At 41.6% G+C, this 25,742-nt stretch overlaps 1 protein-coding gene across 1 annotated transcript in view; it reads right to left on the bottom strand.

Moving 5' to 3' along the window:
- CNTNAP2 (contactin associated protein 2) overlaps positions 1-25,742 on the bottom strand; it is a 2,507,009-nt gene that overhangs the window by 336,164 nt on the left and 2,145,103 nt on the right. The window contains exon 15 of the mRNA XM_082257542.1: positions 25,491-25,618. Coding sequence (XP_082113668.1) covers positions 25,491-25,618 — 128 coding nt within the window. The remainder of the gene's footprint in view (positions 1-25,490; positions 25,619-25,742) is intronic.

Below are 25,742 nucleotides of genomic sequence, written 5' to 3' on the forward strand. Positions count from 1 at the left end.
AAGGACTCTAAGGGCATGTTTAGCATGTGGCTATCAATGCTGGCGTATGACAGGCAGTGAAGGGCGATATGTCTCCTCGTCATCACCTGTTTTATCACTGAAAATGTTGACCCACCACACTACAACCATGTGCATTGCACGTGGTTGAGGCTCAGCCCAATTCACGGTGGCATGCTCTTTAATTTTTGCCATGTGTACAGCTGTGAGAGGTTGCATCTCCTTGATTAGGTGGGTGGTTGGGGCAGTAAAACTGTAGCTCAACCTCCTTGTTTTTGCACCCCCCACCTAAGGTGGTTGAACTGTAATTTTACTGTCCCCCCTTTCCCATGTTGCAGAGGCAGCCATATGGGAATATATACATGGTACAACTTCAACGCTTTGCATCCTGGCAAAATGTATTCAGCCTGTTGCATTTGGTAGACAGTACTGCCCGCTCAATGTGACTCAGTTAGGTACTGTCAATGTTACTATAATCATGACATAGTACACTATAGGACTTAGTTATGGATAAGAAAAGAGTGAATAGGCGAGGGGGGGGGGGGGATTGGGGTAATAAAGCTGGCTAGTAAATTTTTGAATGAACATTAATAAGAAAATTATTTTTTACTGGATAAACGTCACTTCAAAGTACTTTAAAATGTATTTTGTTTATCAATATTTGATTTTGGAACAAATGTAATTTCCTGAACAAAAACCGCATACACTGGTTTACGTTAGTTTGTTCAAGAAAAAAAAATCCATCCTGCTGCTTTTTTGTCCCCATGGTAAAAAAAATGAAGCTCTATTTTCACCCCATTACCAATTGGAAAATTGAACGAAAGTTCTTAAAAGGAAAAATGTTGATAAAAATTCTACTTGTGTATGGCCAGCCTTGGGCTCCATTCACATCTAGGCATTTCTATTTTTACAGGCATTTTTCTGGCTTTTTTTTCTGGCGTTTTTGTAGTGTTTTTGCTGTGTTTTTGTGCAGGCGTTTTAAGTAGACAAGTGATTAATGAAAAACAGGAAAAGGCCTGTAATCTGCCAAAAAAGAAGCTCATGTACTTTTTTTAGTGACGGGAATTTTGCCTAAGGTGACAAAATGCTCAGATGTGAACAGGGGCAATTAAAATGAATATGATTTGTCTTGGACATTTTTAGAGCTGAGGTTTAGAGCAGAAAATTGCCCAAAAATGCCTAGATGTGAATGGAGCCTTAGCGTATGAGTTAATAAAGAGCATGGGCTGCTTGATATTGGCAAGACAGTAAGGCCCCATTCAGACTTGTGAATGGGGCCACTTGCGATTACATGTGGGAGCCTCAGCAGGAATTTTTTGGTGATTAGCTGTGGGAGAAAGTCTCAATAAAAGCAATAGGAGGCTGACGGCTCCTGCAGCTAATCACGGTCACTCGTATGTAATTGCCCAAGCAGCGATTACTTGTGAATGATCATCCCTTGAAACAGACTGTCTGTGTTCAGGACTGATCATTTGCAGGTAATCGCTCAATGAGCAATAACATGTGAGCAGCCAAGATTAGCGGCGGGAACTGTCAGCTTCCTATTGCTTTCAATGGGGCTTCCTCCAACAGCTAATCGCTGGGAATCCCCACTAGTGTTCCCTCATGTAATCGCACATGACCCCATATGCAAGTGAATGGGACCTTAGAAGAGATAAACAGTAAAATGGGACAGAAAGGGTGTCAAGACAGACATTAGTCTCCTATTGTGGAATGGCTAGAGCTGACACCAGAGACTGCATGATGTGCGTAGTGCAGATTTATGCAAGTGGAGAGCAGACAGAAGAAGAAATAGGAGATAAAGAGAATGGGAGAGAGGGGCAAGAAAGTGTCTGACTGACTACAGGATTTTGCTGTTTGATAGCGAGATGCATAGACAAAGAGAGGGGGAATAGAGCAGAGAGTGAAATTAAGTGGACTAAGTGAGAGAGAAATAAGAGGAACAATGTGGAGTGACCCATGAAGAAGAGCACGCTGGTGGAGTAGAGAGAGAGCTTAGTAAAGGAGGAGAGTAAAATATTTCAGTAACTAAAAAAGCTAATGCAGAGTCGAAACATGTGGAATGGAGGAATTGGGGAATTGGGACATTAGATTAAAATAACAGCCACTTCTGTTAGTGTGGCATAAGAAGAGGCAGAAGCTCCCAGTGAGCTCCCTTCCCAAGCCTTGGGTAAGCGCTCCTTTTGTCCCCGTCCTGTTTGTATCCTTGGCATTTCCTTCTGCTTTAAGCTCATGGTTGCTTAACGACCATGAACTTGTAACAGTAGGATCCCCTAGACATTGATGTAAAAATAAATAGCCACGATCAACATTTTACAAGGTGCTGATCGTAAACAAAATGTGAAAAAATTGCAAAAATGGATTTGGCCACCTGTGGTTAAGCGGAGCACAGAAAAAGGGTTAGATAAGAATTCCAGGTTATTGTTTTGCATTTTAGAGAAAGCGTGAAGGGTTTAAACTTCTGTCAGGTTTCATATTGTTGTCTGTGTCTCCATCAGGATTTTTCTTCAATTCCTGTTCCAAAAACAGTAACAATAAAATCTCTGTAAAGGGACAGGAAATTCCACTTTTGACCATATTACCAGAGTAGGAGTTGCCATTGGGACTTCCCCTCTGCTCCTATGCAGGGGACTATGGTAATATTTTACTCAACTTTCTATTACCAGGAATAACAATGAAGGTGGATTTTTCCAACAAGACAGAAGACACAGATAGCAGTAGAGGCCGGACAAACGCTCTTCTACACTAGAAAAACTTTTTAGCTGAAGCTCTTAGGTGAGCTCTACTTGGAGGGGCCCACTCTTTCTGATCCTTTCTCCGATATACATTTATGAGACCTTCCAGGATACATTTCTTTATTCCCAGTGTCTTACACGCTGTCATGTGATGAGCCACGGTCCCCCTAACTTCTCTGCAGTGATGATGCACCTCCCAGGGGCTGTGTCATTGACAGCCTGGGCTTATAGGAAATGAGTTCAATGCGGGTGTCATTCAGAACAAAAGAGGACTTATGCTATATTACTCAGCAGAACTCCGAGGGCAGCTTTGGAGCATAAAGAAGGAAAGTTGTGCTTTACTAATCTTATTTTGCTCACAAGGGGGTGTCTGGAGTTATGCTTTCAGTCAAAGAAAGATAAAAATAGATATTTTCCCTGTTGTCGTTAGATTGTAAGTAGGAAAAATAAGCTTGACCCCAATTTTGCTTTTCTATTCAAAAATGTGAACATCTGTTTTTTTTTGTGCAATTATGAACTTAAGGATTTATAACACTTTTCAATAGGAGAACAAGCTGATATTTGACAGCTTAACTTTTTCATCATCATTAAAGCCATGTCATGCCATTTTTCCTGACTTAATTTGTCTTAAAAACCACAGGAACCTTTGTGGACCAAGTTGACCAAAAGAGCCGTAATAATATTTATTTTAGCTTTGATCTCTGACAATGGAAGATTCTTACACCCTATCCAAGCTATAAGAGTGCCTTCATGTTTTGAATAATCTCTGAAAAAGTAAGCTGCTAGCTTAACTTTTTTCTTTATTTAACTACACATCTTTTGATATTTGTAATATACAATAAAAAAACAAGAAAAAAATGGATGATGCAGTTCATTATCTAAACCATATTTTACATTTTTTTTGTCTCCATCTTAGTTAAAGATTATAAAATAAAGCAAAATATCAAGAATACATTGCAAATCTGATAAAGTTTCCAAGCTGCTAAATATGTGGCCCATCAAGCTATATTCAAAAGAAAACATTTCCTGAGAAAACTCATTCTGCAAGTTGCCGGGCTGCCTTCCTCTGTAACTTCAATGCTGTCATTCACTAGCACGGAAGAAGTATGCAGATGCATATGGTGGCAATGAACATTAGAAATCCTGGTGCCAAATCCATACCCCGTCCAATAGAGGCCAAATGTTAAAAATCAGCCCATGCCCTTTTCTAGGCTAACAGGCAAAGGATTATCAAAACAAATGTCATAGAGGGCTGGGCATGACCTTGGAGAACATGTACCAAAGCAAAAAATTATTTGGAAAATTTGGGAATTTTAATAATGTTTAAAAGGAATACATTGAAATGAAAAATTCCTTTAAATAACATCTCTGAAGCATGCATTTACCATTTACATAATAATCATGTTATATTGGGAATACATTTAGGTTTTATAGTCAATTACTATCAATAAAATACTAAGTTAATGAATCATAGAATATTTATGTGACGAGACCCTTTCCTATTGGTCAATTGCACAGTACATGCCGTTCTCCTTCAGGTCCTCCTTAGCCATGCAAATGAGGACTTGAAAATGAGTCAGCAGGGATTGGCCAGATAGCTTGACCAGAAGGACTGTTATGTGTAATAAGACAGAAACCCCCAGGGGACAATCAATGCACACAATAGCCAGACACAGAACAATGGTTCCATAACGAGCCCCCAATACACATTACTCTGAGTGTCAATACATCCCTTAGCAGACAACAGGTGAGTTCATTAGCACACCTGACAATAGGTGAATGGAAAGCCACCTCAGACAAAAGCAACATTGTTAGACAGTCAGTCTCCTCATTGAACTTCCTGGAATGACCATATTAGGAGTTGTACTTCCTGGTCAGAGACCTCAGGAACAAATCTCAATAAATTCTACATGGAGACATTGCTGACAAATATGAAGCAATCCAAACCATCACCCATCTGTCCTTAAATTCCAGTGACGGTGAACACCGTCACAATTTATGTCATACATATATTTTTTATCCTGGTGGGTGATTTGATGTTTTCCATCTGGACACTCACCACTATTTTATTTTGGGGATTCCTTGACCCAGAGCAAGCCTGCAGGTCAGAAGGCCCAGTTCCACTGGCTGCATGCTTGCTTTAGGCCATATGCTTTCAGTGGACTTGGGAAATCAGCACTTTATATAGACAGCTAGCTGTAACGCTCCTGCGTTTTATGTATAATGTGGATTTACAGCTGCAGAAATATTCCACTTCAGTAGTCATGTAGAGAAACGCTGAGACACCAATCCCAACTCCCAAGACTCATCATGTGTGGATAGTCTCAATTCAGCAAGTAAATACACACACTCAATAAGATGTTCCTAGAGTGACTTATATGTATAGTAATATAGTGATGATAGGCTGAAGAGACAGGTTGGGTAGAGATGGTAGATGACAGACACTTGAAAGGAATGTTCTTGAAAGTAAGATAGTAGCAGATGGGATGCAGATAGGTTTAGCAATCATGTATGGTAGCAGATGATAGAGTAGCAGGTGAACATACAGGATAGACCAACCCAGTGCAAGAGCAGATGGTATTAGGCTCAAGAGCTAGCAATCTTAGTTAGTGCAGATGTAGTAATAGTCCTTAGTATGCAGAGCTAGATAGTGTAAGCTTTAGTATGAAGGTTATAGAGGTTTCCCCTGTGGGATACTTATCACTAGTAGCAATGTAGTAGAGGAGAGGTTCGGCAAGAGCGGATGATCCGGTAACGGGATACAGGGATCAGCAGCGTGGTTCCGATAGCGAGGTATGCTTGCAAGCATGAGAGCTTCAAGGCAGATTATGCGGCGTTGAACGAACATGTGAGTGAGACCGCCGGAGGTTGAAATAGCCGCTCCAGCGGCGCTCAGTGATGACAGCATCGGTCTTAAAGGTGTATGCGCACCTTACCAAAAGAGAATGGTGGGGCGCATACACTTAGGAAAAGTGGAATTAGGGTACCAAAGGTACCAGAACATTACACTAGCATTTTTAGAATGAGAACTAAAATAAAAAAAAAACTCAGAGGACAGGTTCTCTTTTAATTGGTGGCATCTTTGCTTAATTCAGGGGAAAGAGAATCAGCTATATCAGGTAATAGTCTGTTTCCAGTGTTAAAGGCTGGTTATTTTCCAACCACACAGACTGGTTTATTGGCACAAGCGATTCTGTCGATTACCGGAGAGATTGACCTGTGAAATCATGTCCAATTTAATCACACACAGGTGCCTAAATTGAATAAACATCCTGTCTCTCTACAGCTGCAGTTGCAAAGATTGCCCTCATTATTTGCGGTTTACAACGCATATTGCAACAAAAAATTGTTGTCATAAATAATATAAAAATAAGGTTTGGGGTATGATAGAAATAATTAATTATGTAACTTTAGAAAAATTGGATGAAAAGGAGTATTTGAGCTAATATAATTACTGTATGTCTGAAAGCAAAACTGCAAGCATATTAAAAAAACACCTATACAATAAATGCAGTTACATTTATTAAACCATCTTTAAACATATTTAACTCCTTCTGGCCTGCCCTGGCTTTCCCACTGTCCCACCACTGATCTTTACCCCGCTCAAGAACTTCCTTTGACAGCTCAGCCTTTATACTGAGAGTGTGCAGTGAACACACTTTCAGCCAGGGCCGGTGCTAGACTATTTTACGCCCTAGGCAAGACCAGCTACTTGCGCCCCCCCTCCCCCAAAAAAAATAAAAAGGGAAGGGGTTAAAAATTTCTCTATGTCGTACCCAGTGACCCTGATCTGATGGTTCCTCCATGTTATGCTGTCATACCCAGTAACCCCCATATTCCTCTATGTCACACCTGGGGACCCTGATGTCCCTCTATGTCCCACCCAGGGACCCTGATGTTTTTCCATGTAACATTCTGGGACCCCAATATTCCTCCATGTCTTGCTGTCATACCCACTGCCCCCGATGTTCCTCCATGTGGCACCCAGGGACCCCCGTGTTTCTCCATGTCATGCTGTCATACCCAGTGACCCCAATGTTCCTATATGTCACCCCAGGGGCCCCTGATGTTCCTCCATGTCATACCCGGAGAGACCCTGATGTTTTTCCATGTCACACCTGGGGACCCTGATGTTCCTCCATGTAAAACCTGGTAAGCTCAATCCCCCATGGCACACCCAGGGACCCCAATTCCTCATGGCACACCTGGTGACCCCAAACCCATGTTACACCCGGTGACCCCTATCCCCCCATGTCACACCAGGGGACTCTGATTCCCCATGGCACACCTGGTGACCCCAATTCCCTTTCACACCAGGGATCCTCCATGTCACACCCAGGGACCCGGATACCCTGTTCTGGGGACACTCACTGGGCAGTATGAAGAGAGTGGCCTGCACTCTCTCCTTCTTCACTGTGATTCCTTTTCCCAGGACACTCCTCTTCTGGACCACAGTGCTCACCACAGCTCCAACAGGCTCCTGGTGCAGGAAGAAGCAGCAGTCAGAGAGCTCCGCACATCCTTCATCACCAACCTCCTCAGACCATTCCGGTGCCTCGTCGGCCGTCGTTTCTGCTCCAGTAAGGGTGTCGCCCTCCAGTGCCGAGCTCCGGCTCAGGTTCAGCTCTCCTCCGCTCCCTGCTTAATACCGACCCAGGGAAATGACGGCTGCCCACCAGCTTAGTGCAGAGAATCACTTCCTGCCCGGGGTTTAGGCCGCTTAGCTCCAGCCGAAGAGGATCATCATGCAGGCAGCACTCCAGTGGGCTCCCTTCCTGCCTTCTGGGGCCCCCCCAAAGCCAAGGCTTGGTAGTTCCGCCACTGCCCCAGACACCTGGCATCTTCCTCTGTCCCTTCTTCCTCCCCCACTGCCGCCCCTCCCCTCAGCTCACAAGGATCATTAATAAAGGAGAGAGAGTCCCGACTCCTGGCTGCGCCCCTAGGTGACAATGCGCCCTAGGCAGCTGCCTAGTTTGCCTAGTGGAAGCACCGGCCCTGCTTTCAGCAAATAAACGTCAACCTCCCAGCAATGCATATGTCCGGCATGTGGACTGTAAAGCCCGCCCTTTTGCCACCGCACATATGTGTTGTGTGGTTGTAAAAGGGTTAAAAACAAGTAGGATAAATAATTTAATTTGACTTGTTTCAAGCTGTTTTAATTCGCTATGCAGCAGGCTTGTAGAATGAGGGACAGCAGTAGGAGAGAATCAGCTGACCTACATTTCATGGGCTGACAAAGAACATGCTGAAAGGAAGAGAGAGCAGAGAGATGTCTTCCTCAGTCTCTTGCTGCTCCTTCACTGTCCATTCACAAAGTGGAGGCAGGGAGTGACTTATGCCTCGTACACACGCAACGATTGTTGGCCGTGAATTTTCGGCCAATGTCCGATAGGCCGATTTTCGGCTTGTTAGTATGATGCTTCTGACAACCGAGTCCGACTTTTCGGGCAAACAAAATCTGGTGTGCATGCTATAAAATTTTTGTTGGCCGTCAACAGAACGGCCGATTTTCCGTCAGTCAGTACAGATTTCGGCAGACAAAATTCAGATGAGCAAAACTGGGCATGCTCAGAGAAGAAAAAACACACGGAAAGTTAACCAGCACATGACATCACTTCTGAAGTTGTTTTTTGTTGGCCGAGAAAATTCGTGTGCAGTCTAGAGCACATTTCAACCAACACAACAACACTGGACAAAAGACGGCCGATCGGTCGGCCGATAATCGTTGCGTGTGTACGAGGCATTAGCTATGTTGTTTAACTATGCTGGAGAAAAAGCTCACGGCTGTCCAGTCTGGCAGAGCTGTGTGAAACCCATATAGTTACATAGTTAGCCAGGTTCAAAAAAGACACACGTCCATTTAGTTCAACCAACTCAAGACTGGATCGACAGACTCCACACGCAAACTGTTTAAAAGCCATTGCTCCAGTATATTAAGCTCACCATCATACAGACCTTTACTTGTTTTATACCTGTATAGACTAACATATTTCATTCCATCTGGAGTTTACTCAGAGTGACACCATGAGTAAGCTCCAGATGGATTGAAATGTGTTAGAACTGCCTGTATGATGGAGAGTTTAATACATTGTAACAAAGGCTTTTAAATGGGGAACGACTTCCCTTCTTCTTTGGAAGTTTGAATTTGGTGTCTATGGATCGGCCAGCAACCACTGGGAGCCAGCTCCCTGAGTCAGAGGACTAGTGAGAAATAGTGCCTTTAGTGGAATACTATATCCTATGCTTTACAGGATGGACAGAAATTGAATTATTTGAGTGGATAATACAGCCCTCATATAAACTATATTAGCAAAAGTACTGGGACGTCTGCCTTTGCACGCACATAAACTTTAATGGCATCCTAGTCTAGGTCCATAGGGTTGACAATTGAGTTGGCCCACCCTTTGCAGCTATAACAGCTTCAACTGTTCTGGAATGACGTTCACAAGGTTTAGGAGTGTTTCTATGGGAATGTTTGACCTTTCTTCCAGAAGCGCATTTGTGAGGTCAGGCACTGATGTGGATGACTGATTGATGTGTACGCTCTAATTTATCCCAAAAGTGTTCTATCAGGTTGAGGTCAGGACTCTGTGCTGGCCAGTCAAGTTCCTCCACCCCAAACTCGGCTCGCTCATCCATGTCTCTATGGACCTTGGTTTTTGCACTGGGGGGGGGTTGATTATGGTGTGAGGTTGCTTTTTAGGGGTTTGGCTTAGCCCTTTAATTCCAGTGAAGGGAACTCTTAAGGCATCAGAATACCAATACATTTTGGACAATTTAATACTCTCAACTTTGTGGGAACAGTTTGGAGGTGGCCTGTTCCAACATGACTACGCACCAGTGCACAAAGCAAGGTCCATAAAGACATGGATGAGCGACTTTGGGGTGAAGGAACTTGACTGACCTGCACAGAGTCCTGACCTCAACTCGATAGAACACCTTTGGAATGAAGTAGAGCCGAGACTGCGAGCCAGGCCTTCTTCTCCAAAATCAGTGCCTCACCTCACAAATGCTCTTCTGGAATGTCAAACATTCCCATAGACACACTCCTAAACCTTGTGGACAGCTTTCCCAGAAGAGTTAAAGCTCTTATAGCTGCAAAGGGTGGGCCAACTCAATATTGAACCCTATGGTCTAAGACTGGGATGCCATTAAAGTTTGTGTGTGTGTAAACGCAGATGTCCCAATACCTTTAACAATATCATGTATTTCACTCCATCTGGAGCTTACTTATAGTTTGGCACTATGAGTAAGCTCCAGATGGAGTGAAACACGTTGAAGTGCCTGTATGATAGAGAGTTTAATACATTGTAACAAATGCATTTAAATGGGGAAAGGCTACCCTTCTTTGGAAGTTTGCATTTGGAGTCTATGGATTGGCCAGTAACCACCGGGAGTTAGTCCCCTAAGTCGGAGGACTAGTGAGGAATAGTTCCTGTAGCAAAATACTATATACTGTGTTACACAGGATGGATAGAAATTTAAATATTTGAGTGGGTAATACAGCCAACATATAAGGTTAAAATGTGTATATAGATTTGTGCTTTGAGTTCAGCTTTAATACATAAATAGTGGCTCTGCATCTACAGTATATAGGCAGAACGGATTCATTTGGAATATGAATTGGTAACTTTCCTGCAGAGTGATGATTTCTCTCACTGCACTTTATGAACTTTCAAATGCAAGTTAGGTGCTTCTCTGAGATACATTCTACTAATGATTATACATATTCCAGAATTCCCTTAATACCCCTCTCCAACACTCAGTCTTTTAAAATCGCCAATACTTGTAATAATTTCTGTTTGTACCTGTGACTATAATCACATGAAAGGTAGCAGCAGAGTGATAAAAGTACACACATGGGATCTCGGCTGTGTGGTAAAGATTTTAAAATTAAAGTACTTTTGCTTGAAACAAATATTCCAATAATGATATAATATATTCTGCTAAAAACAGCACAAGCTGCTGTATTGCCTTCCGTTCTGTTATAATTAGCCAGACATCATTGATTTTAATAATGTCTTCTATGAATCACATTTTAAAGATGAAAAAAGGAATCAATACACTAATGTGCTCAAGGGATATTACAGGTTAAAAATGTATATTGTTCAATTTCCCATATACTGCTTCCATCTTCTATGCTAAAGGGGAACTTTACTTGATAAGAGGTTTTCCTGAATGTCTTCATCCAATTTAAATTGTAACATCAATTACAATTTTTTTTCTAAGTTTTGGATGAAGTGGGGAAGGATTAGAGCCCTAGTTGGGTGTTGAATCGAGTCGCTCTTCATAGGGTTGTATAGCAGCGGCCGGCAGGCATTCAGGAAGATAACCTGCCACCTCTTGAACGTCTGTTTTTTTAAAAAAAAAATTTTATTATCATTTATAGAGTTATTTTGTATTTTAAAAAAACACACCACAACAGCGGCGGAGTTTGGCTGATGGTTACAGTGCGCTCGGGGCTGGGCGGAGACATTGTGCTGCCTGGGTCCAAGAATAAAATGCTGCCCCCCCCCCCAAAAAAAAATCACGCCCACCAAAAGGCCCCCACATCCATTACTTTAAAAAAAAAAATATAACATTTAGAAGTTATATATATGTTATCTTCTTCCATAACTCACCACTGGACCATGAAAGAGACAAAAAAGTTTGGGACTTTGTATGAGACATATAGTAAGGAACTCACCACTGGACCAGTCCATCAAACACCTACCATCTGTCCTCCTGTCACTCCTGTGTCCACTGCGGCCACCACCCTAGAACATCTAGCCTGCCCTGCATGAGATGGAGTGCGCTGGTGTCTGACGGCATTGCGCACACCACGATCATGTGAGGGACATTCCCTGGAGGAGATGCTCTGCCTCCACATATTCCTCAGTTTGCGATACGGGCAGCAGAATGAGATAGGGAAATGGCACCCGTAACATGCCGCTAACTGATGACACACGAAACCGCAGTTGAAAAAAATCTTGGGAGTCAATTTGCCGCTCCTCTCCAAGTGCCACCTGGGTCCAATGGACCCAGTGGGACCCAGCCCTGAGTGAGCTCCTATTGACCTCAATGAGCAAGTTTGACCAGTGGTGTCAAACTCTGCAGGCCAAGTTAACATTGTCATGGCTGTGAAGCAAAGCAGCATGTGTGTAGCCCTGTCCAGTGGTGACAAAAGCTAACCGGTGTCTAGCCTTCCATTACTTAAATTAAATGACTTGCTTACATTTAAAAAAATTCAATTTTATTTTGAAAATGTTATTGCTATTGGTGATTTCACTCCCGTTCTGTGTGAGGTGATAATAAATTGTGCCAGAGAAGATTGCTCTATGTTCATATTCAGCTATGTTGCTTTTTTCTAGCTGGACAGCATTGATGATGTTGATTCATTGGGGCTACTACACTAAAGGTCCAGAGACTTACTACACTAAAGATCCAGAGACTGTTCACTTTGCATAATGAATATTCACTGGCCTTACTAAATAAGGTGAATCTGTGTTCACTTCAACAACCCAATCATATTCCTTGCAATTGATTAGCTATTCCAAGTGAACACACCTTATTTACCAGGCAAAGTGAACATCCTGTTTGCTAAGTGAACAGTCTTTACTACACTGACCAGTGAATCAGTGACCACTGACCAATGACCAATGAAGGAACCTGAACCACTAAACCAGATAATATGTATGGCAACTAGACAAAAGTGTGTAAATTACATGTGGCTTTACAGAATTAAAATTCTTTGGCAGATAAACCAGCAAACAAACATGTGAATGTACTGTACCATTATGTACAGTATCTCACAAAAGTGAGTACACCCCTCACATTTTTGTAAATATTTTATTATATCTTTTCATGTGACAACACTGAAGAAATTACACTTTGCTACAATGTAAAGTAGTGAGTGTACAGCCTGTATAACAGTGTAAATTTGCTGTCCCCTCAAAATAACTCAACACACAGCCATTAATGTCTAAACTGCTGGCAAAAAAAAAGTGAGAACACCCCTAAGTGACAATGTCCAAATTGGGCGCAAAGTGTCAATATTTTGTGTGGCCTCCATTATTTTCCAGTACTGCCTTAACCCTCTTGGGCATGGAGTTCACCAGAGCTTCACAGGTTGCCCCTGGAGTCCTCTTCCACTCCTCCATGACGACATAACAGAGCTGGTGGATGTTGGAGACCTTGGGCTCTTCCACCTTCTGTTTGAGGATGCCCCACAGATGCTCAATAGGGTTTAGGTCTGAGACATGCTTGGCCAGTCCATCACCTTTACCCTCAGCTTCTTTAGCAAGGCAGTGGTTGTCTTGGAGGTGTGCTTGGGGTCGTTATCATGTTGGAATACTGCCCCCCAGCCCAGTCTCCCCGAAAGGAGGAGATCATGCTCTGCTTCAGTATGTCACAGTACATGTTGGCATTCATCTTTCCCTCAATCAACTGTAGCTCCCCAGTGCAGACAGCACTCATGCAGCCCCAGACCATGACATTCCCAAAACCATGCTTGACTGTAGTCAAGACACACTTGCCTTTGTACTCCTCACCTGGCTGCTGCCACACACGCTTGACACCATCTGAAACAAATACGTTTATCTTGGTCTCATCAGACCACAGGACATGGTTTCAGTATTCCATGTCCTTAGTCTGCTTGCCTTCAGCAAACTTTTTGCTGGCTTTCTTGTGCATCACCTTTAGAAGAGGCTTTCTTCTGGGACGATAGCCATGCAGACCAATTTGATGCAGTGTGCGGCGTATGGTCTTAGCACTGACAGGCTGACCCCCCACCCCTTCAACCTCTGCAGCAATGTTGGCAGCACTCATATGTCTATTTCCCAAAGACAACCTCTGTATATGACGCTGAGCACGTACACTCAACTTCTTTGGTCGACCATAGTGAGGCCTGTTCTGAGTTGAAAACACATATACACAATGTTCGACCTGCGCCAGTGAAAAGGTCAAGTACATTCGGGCTTATGAAAACAGTTTGAAAAATGTGGCTGTAGTTAGTTTTTTTAAGGAAATATGCAGGATAGTTCAATCCCTGGGGTTAGTGAAGATGGACGGTGGAGGTGGCTTCAGGCTTCATACAGAGCTAGATGGACTCTGCAACAGACAGAAGGAGGTGGGAGAAGAAAAGCAGTGCCACCTCAGTAGCCACGCCCCCGGAGACTCTCTGTCTTAGCACTTCCTGTTCCAGCCAGATAACTCATTGTATACACCGCACCTCCACAGTAACCAGCCCACGCTCCCGGAGACTTTCCGTTATAGAACTTCCGGCCAGATAACTCATTGTATATTCTATCTCCATAGCAACAAGCCCCCACCGCAGGAGACTTTCTGTCATAGAACTTCCTGTTCTGGCCAGATTATTTATTGTATATACCACATCTCCACAGCAACAAGCCCCCACCCCCTGAGACTTTCAGTCATAAAACTCCCAGTCTGACACATAGATCGGCATTGCCTGAGGAAGGAGCACGCATTCTCTGAACGCGAGCCCCCCCTGCCATTATTGGTTGTAAGCCTGGATACTGAACGCTGCCAGAAACACAGGAAGTGTCGGACTCCACCGGCACAGCCAGGACCACGGCCGTCACAGTCTACTTCCCTAACATCTCTACTGTGTGAGTTACTACATTGTTTTTATGTAATAAATAACCTTTTAACCTACACTGAGGTGGCGCTGCTTTTCTCCTCCCACCCCCTTCTGTTCTGAGTTGAATCTGTCCAGTTAACTGCTGTATGAACTTGGACACTGTACTGCAGCCCAGATTCAGGGTCTTGGCAATCTTCTTCTTATAGCCTAGGACATCTTTATGTAGAGCAACAATTCTTTTTTTCAGATCCTCAGAGAGTTCTTTGCCATGAGGTGCCATGTTGAACTTCCAGTGACCAGTATGAGATGCAATGAGTGACCAGTATGAGATGCAATTTCTTTCTGCTTTCAACACATAAACTTCAGGGACAAGATGGGCTACCCAATATATCCCACTGACTTTCAGATGCCATTGTAACAAGACAATCCATGTTATTCACTTTACCCCTGCAGGAGCTGCTGGTAATTTGTGCCTATTTCCCCCAATCACAGTATGCACAGCCAGGTACACAACAGTTTTAGCAATCTTCCTTTGGCTCAAGAATCAGTCTAGGAGTTTCTTTTTTTGTGTTTTAATTGAAGAACAATGAACTTGGATGGGGATAGGGAGCATGGGATACCACGAAACTGCAAAACATGAACAGTTTGAGGACTACTAAATTTCTGGCTGTTCTGGACAACTCTTGAAATTCTTTCACAACTTTGTTTGCACCCAGCTAGCAAAGTCCCATAGAATCTCCAACTGCCTATAACCTGTACTTCACTCACAGTCCCAAGTACCTCACTGTCACCCTTGCAGCACTGGGGTCTTGAACTCACTCAGCCACCAGGATCATCAGTTTCCTCCTACCGATATCCTTCTAGGCTCTTCCTAGTGGCGGAGATGTAGACTCACACAGCCTCTTGGCCAATTTTGACATTCTCCCCCCGGTTAGCTTCCTTCTCTGCCTTCTGCCCAGGAGGGCAAGGTCCCTCAATAGGAGTCTCCTCCAGCAGGCTGGACCCAGGTACACTGCCCTACGCTCACATACTACAGGCTGTCCTTGCTGCACAGGATTCAGACTATTTAAAGATTCTTCCCTACATTCTGGACACATCTCCCCATGGATTAGCTGAAGTTCCATAAATATTCAGGCTGCAGTGTCTGCCCTCCCTCCCACTACATTCTAGAAATCTCTAGAAGACAGGAGCAGAGCAGCAACCTGTAAAACCCTAAGCAGCCCAATTAATCAAACCCTTGCTCCACTGTTTGCAGAGGAGCTAAAACGAAATTTGGCCTAGCAGCCTACTCTTACTAGGAGGGTGTTACATCTGCCAGGGATCATAATGTTATGGCTGATTGGCTTTTTACAAAAAATCCCATAATAAATCCAATGGAATAAATATTGTATAGGCGGTATTTGCTGGCATTACTATGGCAAAAACAATGCTTGGATTTTAGTAGCTTCCGACTTTAGTTCATGCAGTATCTCAGCAATTCCTTTTCAGATTTTACCTTGATCTTTAAAAATACAAAAATATAAATAATAAACAGCTTTGAGATGTGAAAACCTTTGGGCACAATACTTTATTCTACCTGGTCGGTCTGTTCAAAGACTTGGTAGCCAGGAAAACTTTACTCGTTAAGGCCAAATTCTAAAACCAAGGCTACAACATTGACCAAGTTTTATTTGTATATTTAAATGAACTAAATATATCAAGGATAGCTATATATACATCTGATATTACTTGGTGGCTTTAGGAACATAGATTTAATATACTGTATATATTTTTTTACCCACATTTCATATTTATTGTATTTGAGGCTAACATCCTGTAAAAACTGTGGTAAACAAAAGGCATTATGGAGAAGCTCTCAGGTAAAGCTATGTATGATTTATTGTGCCACCAGCAATATTTTGATCTTTTACAGAGACCTCTGTGAAGATGGTTTCTTGAACAATTCAAGACAATGTATTCTGACAACACAGCTAATGTTACACTTGTCCTAAGTTCATCTTTTTATCAGACAATAAAGTAAAAGTATTACTTTCGCAAGACTGCATTAAACAGTGAATAAAATATCTCTTATAACTGATATAACGAATAGCAGACTCTATTAGGGAGACGTTTGCTATAAATGGAAACTATATATATATATATATATATATATATATATATATATATATATACAGTGCCTTGCGAAAGTATTCGGCCCCCTTGAACTTTTCGACCTTTTGTCACATTTCAGGCTTCAAACATAAAGATATAAAAATGCAAAATTATTCAGCCCCCTTAAGTTAATACTTTGTATCGCCACCTTTTGCTGCGATTACAGCTGTAAGTCGCTAGGGGTATGTCTCTATCAGTTTTGCACATCGAGAGACTGAAATTTTTGCCCATTCCTCCTTGCAAAACAGCTCAAGCTCAGTGAGGTTGGATGGAGAGCGTTTGTGAACAGCAGTTTTCAGTTCTTTCCACAGATTCTCGATTGGATTCAGGTCTGGACTTTGACTTGGCCATTCTAACACCTGGATATGTTTATTTGTGAACCATTCCATTGTAGATTTTGCTTTATGTTTTGGATCATTGTCTTGTTGGAAGACAAATTTCCGTCCCAGTCTCAGGTCTTTTGCAGACTCCATCAGGTTTTCTTCCAGAATGGTTCTGTATTTGGCTCCATCCATCTTACCATCAATTTATTTTAACCATCTTCCCTGTCCCTGCTGAAGAAAAGCAGGCCCAAACCACGATGCTGCCATCACCATGTTTGACAGTGGGGATGGTGTGTTCAGGGTGATGAGCTGTGTTGCTTTTACGCCAAACATAACATTTTGCATTGTTGCCAAAAAGTTTGATTTTGGTTTCATCTGACCAGAGCACCTTCTTCCACATGTTTGGTGTGTCTCCCAGGTGGCTTGTGGCAAACTTTAAACGACACTTTTTATGGATATCTTTAAGAAATGGCTTTCTTCTTGCCACTCTTCCATAAAGGCCAGATTTGTGCAGTATACAACTGATTGGTGTCCTATGAACAGTCTCCCACCTCAGCTGTAGATCTCTGCAGTTCATCCAGAGTGATCATGGGCCTCTTGGCTGCATCTCTGATCAGTCTTCTCCTTGTATGAGCTGAAAGTTTAGAGGGACGGCCAGGTCTTCGTAGATTTGCAGTGGTCTGATACTCCTTCCATTTCAATATTATTGCTTTCACAGTGCTCCTTGGGATGTTTAAAGCTTGGGAAATCTTTTTGTATCCAAATCCGACTTTAAACTTCTCCACAACAGTATCTCGGACCTGCCTGGTGTGTTCCTTGTTCTTCATGATGCTCTCTGCGCTTTAAACGGACCTCTGAGACTATCACAGTGCAGGAGCATTTATACGGAGACTTTATTACACACAGGTGGATTCTATTTATCATCATTAGTCATTTAGGTCAACATTGGATCATTCAGAGATCCTCACTGAACTTCTGGAGAGAGTTTGCTGCACTGAAAGTAAAGGGGCTGAATAATTTTGCACGCCCAATTCATCAGTTTTTTATTTGTTAAAAAAGTTTGAAATATCCAATAAATTTCATTCCACTTCATGATTGTGTCCCACTTGTTGTTGATTCTTCACAAAAAATTACAGTTTTATATCTTTATGTTTGAAGCCTGAAATGTGGCAAAAGGTCAAAAAGTTCAAGGGGGCCGAATACTTTCGCAAGGCACTGTATATATATATATATATATATATGTATGTATATATATATATATATATATATATATATATATATATATATATATATATATATATATATATATATATATATACATGGTGCTTTGAACCAGCTACAATACTTCCTATTAATCAATTCATTATTGAAAAGTGGATTTTAAAAGCATCCAACAATTGTATACATCTCTCCTGGGTTAAAGAGATGATTTTGGCTCATCAATTACCAATGTCATGCCATGACTAAGCAAGACAATTACCTCCCTAACTAAAGTGATTTCTATATATTACTAGTAATAGAAACAGATGCAGTGAGCAGTAGGGTAAGATGGAGAGTTAGGGTAAAAAAAGGAAGCTGTAAAAATTTTGCACAACTTTCAAATGTCCAAGTTGTAGGAATACAGACGCTCCTCTTTTAATGACTTACCTGTTTAATGACCACTCAGACTTACGGCCAGTTCTTACTTTTACTTTTTGGGCGCTGTACATTATTGTATTGTACATTACAGTACAGGATTTTTGTTGTTTATAATTTTATGTTCTGTACTTATGCAAATTAAAACAGAGTTATTGAGTTGGAGTTTTGTGTTTAGACCTTTTTTCAGAATACAGTACAGTACAGTTGTTAAGAATGCTTAAAATATTGATTACTTGGCTCCCCGTTTAACAACCAATTTGTTTAACGACTTGGTCTCTGGAACGAAATCTGGTCCTTAAGTCAGAAGAGCCTGTATATTGAAAATGGTTGATAGGTGGAGAGTGTGCCCATCAAATAATCTGGGTTATTTATACTTGCTACAAGCCAAGCTGAAGTTTTAATTTCTTTTAACAGATGTTAGCTATGCAAAAGCAAAGTATTAAGGGGCTGAATGCTAAACTCAGAACATATCTCTCCATACTAAAACATGCAAAGCAATAGGCTGACAGTGGGAAAGTTTGGCCTTTACTGAATCATCCTACTGGAAGGTAAATGTATGAAACTGAATATTATTCCAAAATGCCGAATATGGCAATGGCATATGTGATGGAATGACAACCCCTTTCTGTTCGAAGAAGGCTCATGCACTGATTTGGCTGGAGGGTTTTAATTTCCATAGTCTCTTTTCATAATAACCTGTCAGAATACACTGATCAGCACTGCAGTTAATTGGCTGCAGCGTAGATCAACATGCATTTTCTAACAAGCCCATTAGATCGATTTCTCATGAACAGGAACGGCCATTAATGGATCAAAATGTGGCCGGTCCCTGCTGAACTGGGCGATTTTCGATCCATCTATGGCCAGCTTTAGGCTGCATTCATAAATACGCTTTCCGGGAACGAGTGAAAAATGCACATCACACTTGCGGTGCACTTATTGGTAAAGGCGCTCCAAACGCAACTAGGAAGTACATGTTTTGTCACAATGAAAAACGAACGATAAAAAATGCAATGCTCAATGCCTGAAAGGGTATGGGGACTTATATTGGCGCATTTGTTGCACGTAGGGCAGCCAATTCAAGCGAATGGGTGCCCAATCCTGTCGTGCTGAAAATGCTGCCAAAAAGGGGAAAAAAGAGGTGCATTAGCATAACATGAAGGAGCTTTAAAGTGTATGTATAGGAAACACTTTTTTGGCTTCGGACAGATGTTAAAAATCCAGGTTAGATTTTGTTCCTTGCTAGAAAGATTTCCCATAACTTTCTATCTTAGAAAGTGAGTGTAAATCTTTCCAAAGTAAAGGGGAATTCCCATCTTAAAAAGATGTCATCGGATCATTTGCCCCCGTTTCCCCTCGCCCCCTGTTCTCATGACAACTGTAACATTTTAGATTACGTCTTACTTTTTGCCTTGTGACAATAGTCACAGGGATACAATAAATAGAGGGCTCAATCTTCCCAGCAGTGACACAAAGGGCGATTGGAACCTGACAGAAGATATAACTCTTGTCCACCCTAATGGCTCTATTTGCAATTACCGTTGGGAAAATCAGGAAGGATCCATGCAAATAGGTACGGGCAGGAAGCCCTACTGAAAGCAATAAGGGCCTGAAAGCAATTAAATTAGGATAATCAGCCCTGAATTCTGACTGTCTGTGTCCAGGGCTGATCATCTGCTGCTAATCACATGAACAATTTCATGTGAAGGGCCACAAATAGCTGTGGGTGCTTTCAGTCTCCTATTGCTTTCAATTGGACTTCCTGCCCACACCTATTCGCATAGATCACTGCTGAGCCTCCAATGGGTAATGGCAAATAGCCTAATTTGCCTGTGTGAATGGGTCCCTAAAACCCAACTTCAGCCAAAACTTTTAATATGTTTGTGCAGAGTGGAGAGCTTAAAACTTTTAAAAGTGTTGTTATTGCTGCCTGTGCCTATCTCGGAGATGACTGCATCCTCCTTTTTTCTTGAACGGATGTCACAAGAAAGGAAGGGAACAATTTCCCCAGTAGGGCACAGACAGATATTAAATCTTACAGAAATGTTACCTCTTCCCTTATTGTTTATAAGTTATTGTTTCTTGCCTGGGAGTTGGCCTTTAATGATGTAATCTTTTGGTCAACTCTAATTCAGCCTTGCAGCTAATACAAGATTACTGAATTTTAAACAGATCAGTTCATCAGTGAGTATTAATTACAAATTCACATTTCTTGCTGTGGGAGCAATTATTTTCTAGCATTCTTAACACACAGGAAAAAAAAACAAGAAAAAAAAAAAAACAAGAAATACTAAGTTATATTACAGCCATCTGAAAATTCTAATCTAACAAAGAAACAGGCCTATTAATTACACTGCTTGATGAGCAAGGATATCAAATCAAACACTAATATTCACTAACATCCCCAGGATTGATTGCAGTTTGCACAATAATAAACCTGGCTAATATGGGAATAAATAGCAGTGTTGATGACATTGGTAGCAGCGTCCCATCTGTGAAGTGTTCCTTTTATGCGATTACTATTATCTTTTATCACAAAGCAAGTATGATTGGCAGAATTTTCTCATTAACCACAAAAAGGCCTGGTAACACATTTGATATTAGCTACTCTGTTAAGATGGGAAATTGCAGAACAAATGACATAATTAAGTAAGCCCTGTCAAAAACCCTTTTTTTCTTTAAATAAATCATCTTACAAAAGCCTTAAAACCTATGCAACTTTTTCTATGCACATACACGGTAACGAAAATCTTAAAAGTTAAAGGAAAACTCCACTTTTGTGGGGGAAAAAAATAGCATATAAGGAAAAAACAATATAGCGTATACAATTGCGACACAAATCATATTGTAATTGAATGTTATTAAAAATGACCTTTCCTTTTCAATCTGCAGCTGTTGTATTTTGTGAAATTGCAATGCATTATGTTCAGTACACAGAATGACCACCCCCCCCCCCCATAAACATAATTTCCCGCTTGTGTGATTGGCACACTAATTTTCCCAGAAGTCTGCTTAAGATACAAGTAAGATTTATGGCATCCCCTGCAACAAAAATGTCATTTTAGTAAGATTCTCCCAATAGGAACATGTCTAGAGGGATTCAGGCCCAGCAGATTTCCTCATTAGAGCCCTGCAGCTGCCAGAGCTGATAGATAATTATGAAACCACTCCCATTAGGCCCACTCAGCACAGAGGCACGGAGGAACAAACAATGATTTCTTCAGAACAACAAAAGGTAGAATTCTGCAACAAAGTTTGTTAAAATCCTTGTAATGTACATAGATCACCCAGAGGGGAATGTTTTTTCTCAACAAAAGTGGAGTTACGCTTTAAGGGATTACTAAACCCAAGAGCAAAAATGTAATATATTGCAGCTTATAAATCCTTTGATGTGGTGGATACATTCGTTTTATTTTTTTAAGACTAAGAACAAATTCAGCAAGAACAGAAAATGCCTGTTTATCTTGCCAGAAATGCAGTGTCAGTTCATGGGGGAAGAACAGAAACAAAAACAATCATCTTTCTACTTACTGTAAACTACTAATCCCATTCCCCCCATAATGTAACAGAGAATGACATAGGCAGACTTGTATGAAGTTCATAGTTGGCGGCATCAATGGCTGGCTCCATAGATACAGTGAAGGAATGAGAGTAGTCTTCTGGTGCTCAACATGTAGCCCTTGAGGCCCTTGCAGACAGCACTCTGTGCTTTGGAGGATCTTTAGACTGGGTTATCGGCTTACTTTTTACTGTGCTGTTCAATCTCCTAATTAGGAGAGTTAATTTAAAGGGCACAATATAAAGTACAAATTTGGAAGTAATGATTTGTATTGGAGCTATGATAGGAGGGATCTGTAGCAATCCTATGTAATGTGTCTGCAATATATGACTTCCTCCTGAGGCATTCTTACAGTTTGTGACCATCCCTTATGCGTGTACACAGTCTCTCCTGATCTCTTGTAGCATGCTCATAGACTCTGACCTATCTATTTCCTATCCTATGTCTGCAGTCTTTAAAACAATTTCTATTGACTTACTATTACTAAATAATATGGGGTTGACTGGCAAATAGGCTGTTTTTCTGTAAGGGAAGTTGCTCTTTGCAAGGAAGTTTCACCAGGGCTTAGTGAGTGAGATAAAGTTGTGATGACTTATATCACCTGTTTTTTTTTTTAATTTTTCCTTGCACATAAATGAGTATGTCTTGCAGGGTGAAATTTCACAATCACTAAGCTCTGGGGAAAACTTACTTGTAAAGCGTGACTTCCCTTTCAAAGTGAAAGCCCCTTTGCATGGCCCATTGGTGATGTCCCCTGTATCAAATAAATTGACAAACTGTCTAGACAAAGTAGCAATTACAGGGATGATATGCCTCTGAAAAAATCTGATTGGATGAAAAATGTAAGGCAGGACGTGATGTTGGTACACTTTAGAGCCGCGGCCATCAATTCTTATTCTTCCATGCTCAATATTTAGATCTGTTTATGAGTATCATTCTCAATAAACTTTGTTCAATTATACCAACGGGGCTTCACTATTTTTGCTCCTTTGTCTTTTGATGACGGCTCCTTGATCCATGGGAGCCTAGGCTATCTGATCTCACTTCCATACCGAGTCCCTGGAGCAATGAGAGAAGTGATTGAGAGGAGTTTGTCTCTACACAACTGATTCTCCCCCTCCCCCTTGATTTTTCTACATGCTTTATGCCTATGGAGGTCTAATAAGCAACCTCTTTAGAGCACTGTTTTGGGTGTTGTGTGCTAACAACTAACACCAATATTGGTGATGGGATTCTCTATGTATGGACATTGGTCATCAGATTGCATTTTCACTCAGCGCTGCTTTTTGGACTTTTTACTATTTGTTTACCTGCCATCAACAGATTATTGCTGGCCGCTTTGAGTGTTCTATATATGTTTTTTAAGATTTAGCACGGATGTTCTTGTAAATAGCCAATTACAGGGATGAGGTAAAGCATTTAACATCGATAGGGGTGCTTACAACAATCAGCTTTTATTCTTGTTAAACCTTTATCCCACAACAAGGAAAAAAGACTGTTTCTGTAGCTGCTTTGAAAATATCAGGCTAGAATCACACGTCTGGTGCAAATTTTCCATTCGTTTTCAATTTGAATTTTTAAAGCAGTGGTTCAGCTGCAATTTTCAGGATACAGTTCAGATTCATTTTTGGAGCCAGTGGCCACAGGTGTATTTAATAATAGCTGGTTGTTAAGGGAGTGGCCTGGGAAGCCGGCCGCCATGTCCTTAACAACTGTTGACTTGTTAGCTGTCAGCAGGTTCCCTGCTAACAGCTGAATGTAAACCAAAGAATTTCCAGGCAATAACATTTGAGAAAATTCCTACCAGGCCCTTCGGGTCTGGTATAAATTTTAGGGGGAACCCCATGGCAAACAAAAATAAGTGTGGGGTCCCTCCCAAATCCACACCAGACCCTTATCTTAGGTCTGGTATGGATTTTGAGGGGAACCCCAAGGGGGGGGCGAGCAGGCCACCACCATCTTCTGAACCATACCAGGCCACATCCCCACAGATATATGAGAACCAGCTCTATAGATAGCTGGTTTGGTTCACATGTCATGGGAATCAGATGTGCTTCAAAATGCATCTAATTTGCATATACTTTATGTGAACTGAGCCTTAGCTGGAAATTCAGCTTAAATTTGTCAGCCAAGTCTTTCTAAATCTGCTAGTCTCACACTATTCTCTCCCAAGGCTGACAATACTGCCTTTCAAAGTTGTCTGCTTTACTTGATCCACCAGAATTCAGACACCTTAACAATGGAAATGTGTTACTGGCTGGATCACCAGGTCAAATAAAGGTTAAAAAAATAGTAAAACAGAAAATGAATGCAGCCACCACATCTAAGGATTGATACGCAGCAATATATAATATTTTGTTTTTAATACAGTACTGAAACTAATGTAGCACCCTTGTCCTAAACAGGGTTGCTAATAAATCTAGCTGTGCTAGGTGGTAGCTAGCCTGGCTAATTTGTAGTCTTGCTGATCATTGGATTTCCTCCTAAGACTGGTTTAGCTGTGTTTTCTCCCTTTTGTCAATAGATGGCACTGTTACCTTTGACAATTATGTGATGAATTACAGTGAGTCTAGGTTATGAATATGTATAGTTTTCTCTGGTCGCTGAGCATGCTGGGAGAAGGTATTTATTTGGAGGAAGTCACGTGATCTTTGTCCTTTTCCACCCAGACTCCTGTCTGGGTGGGTGTGTGAGGAACAGCTGCTGCTGGATAGGCCTGAAGCCTGAGGTCTAGCCATGTGCTTAGGGCTCTTTAAGGGAGAGCCTGCTCACTACCTGGAAGCATGAGGGAAAGGATGGGGACCTGAGATGGAGTACCAGAGGTTACTTTGCCATGAACCAGGGAACATGGAGAGCCTGGGAAAGCATCAAGATGGAATCATCCAGAGAGTTCCTACACATGCTATGAGTTGAACACTGTTGCTACAGGAGACAGCTTATGCTACAAAGTACAGATTGCTGGTTCTAGATTAAAGGCTCTTTTCTGTACCACTGTCTACCTTTTCTACATTTTTGTCTAAGGTGTCTGCCAATATACAAGTTTGCTGCTGTTTTTGACTAAGGGTGTCCTGTGCCCTACTCATCTTTCCCACATTTTTCCTGTTGTGATAAATAAACTTCTCTTTGTTCAAGTATAAAAGTGACTGGCGACCATCTTTCTACCTTGTACACTACCCACCATACCTAGTGACCTGCACCCTGAGGAGGAATGTCGGCCCTCCCTGTCTCTGGAGGTCACCACCAGGCCACTGGAGGTGGGGGGCGCTATACTAATTATTCAAAATGGCTTTGACTACAGGAAACTTTGTAATTCTTTATAACATTGATCTAAATGTCAACTGAATCAGTAGTACATTACCTTATCGGACTTGTAAATTGCTGTATGTTTAAGAATTCTTTTACCTTTGACAGGTTCCATTTAAAGACTTTTGCAGCTCAGTGCCACTTTTCACAGATGTTATCTATTGCTGTATAGTATAGGATAAAAGGTCATTTAAAACACTTACTGTCTCCAAAACATCGTAGGGGATCAACAGTCAGCTTTGCCTCTGATGAAGAACGATAGGTATCACCGACAACAACTTGTGTGACCGGCAGGTGATCCTTATAGGACAAGATGCCATCATCCTTCCTCCTGTGCCATACAAAAAGAGAAAGGTAATTCATCGTGGAATAATGTAAAATGTAACTATGGTAACTAATACAGCACCTAAAAAACAAGCAGTTTGCAGCCTTCTTCTGACATTTGTATGTAGGGA

The sequence above is a fragment of the Pelophylax lessonae genome (assembly GCF_965119305.1).
Source record: "Pelophylax lessonae genome assembly, chromosome: 5".
NCBI classification, from domain to species: Eukaryota; Metazoa; Chordata; class Amphibia; order Anura; family Ranidae; genus Pelophylax; species Pelophylax lessonae.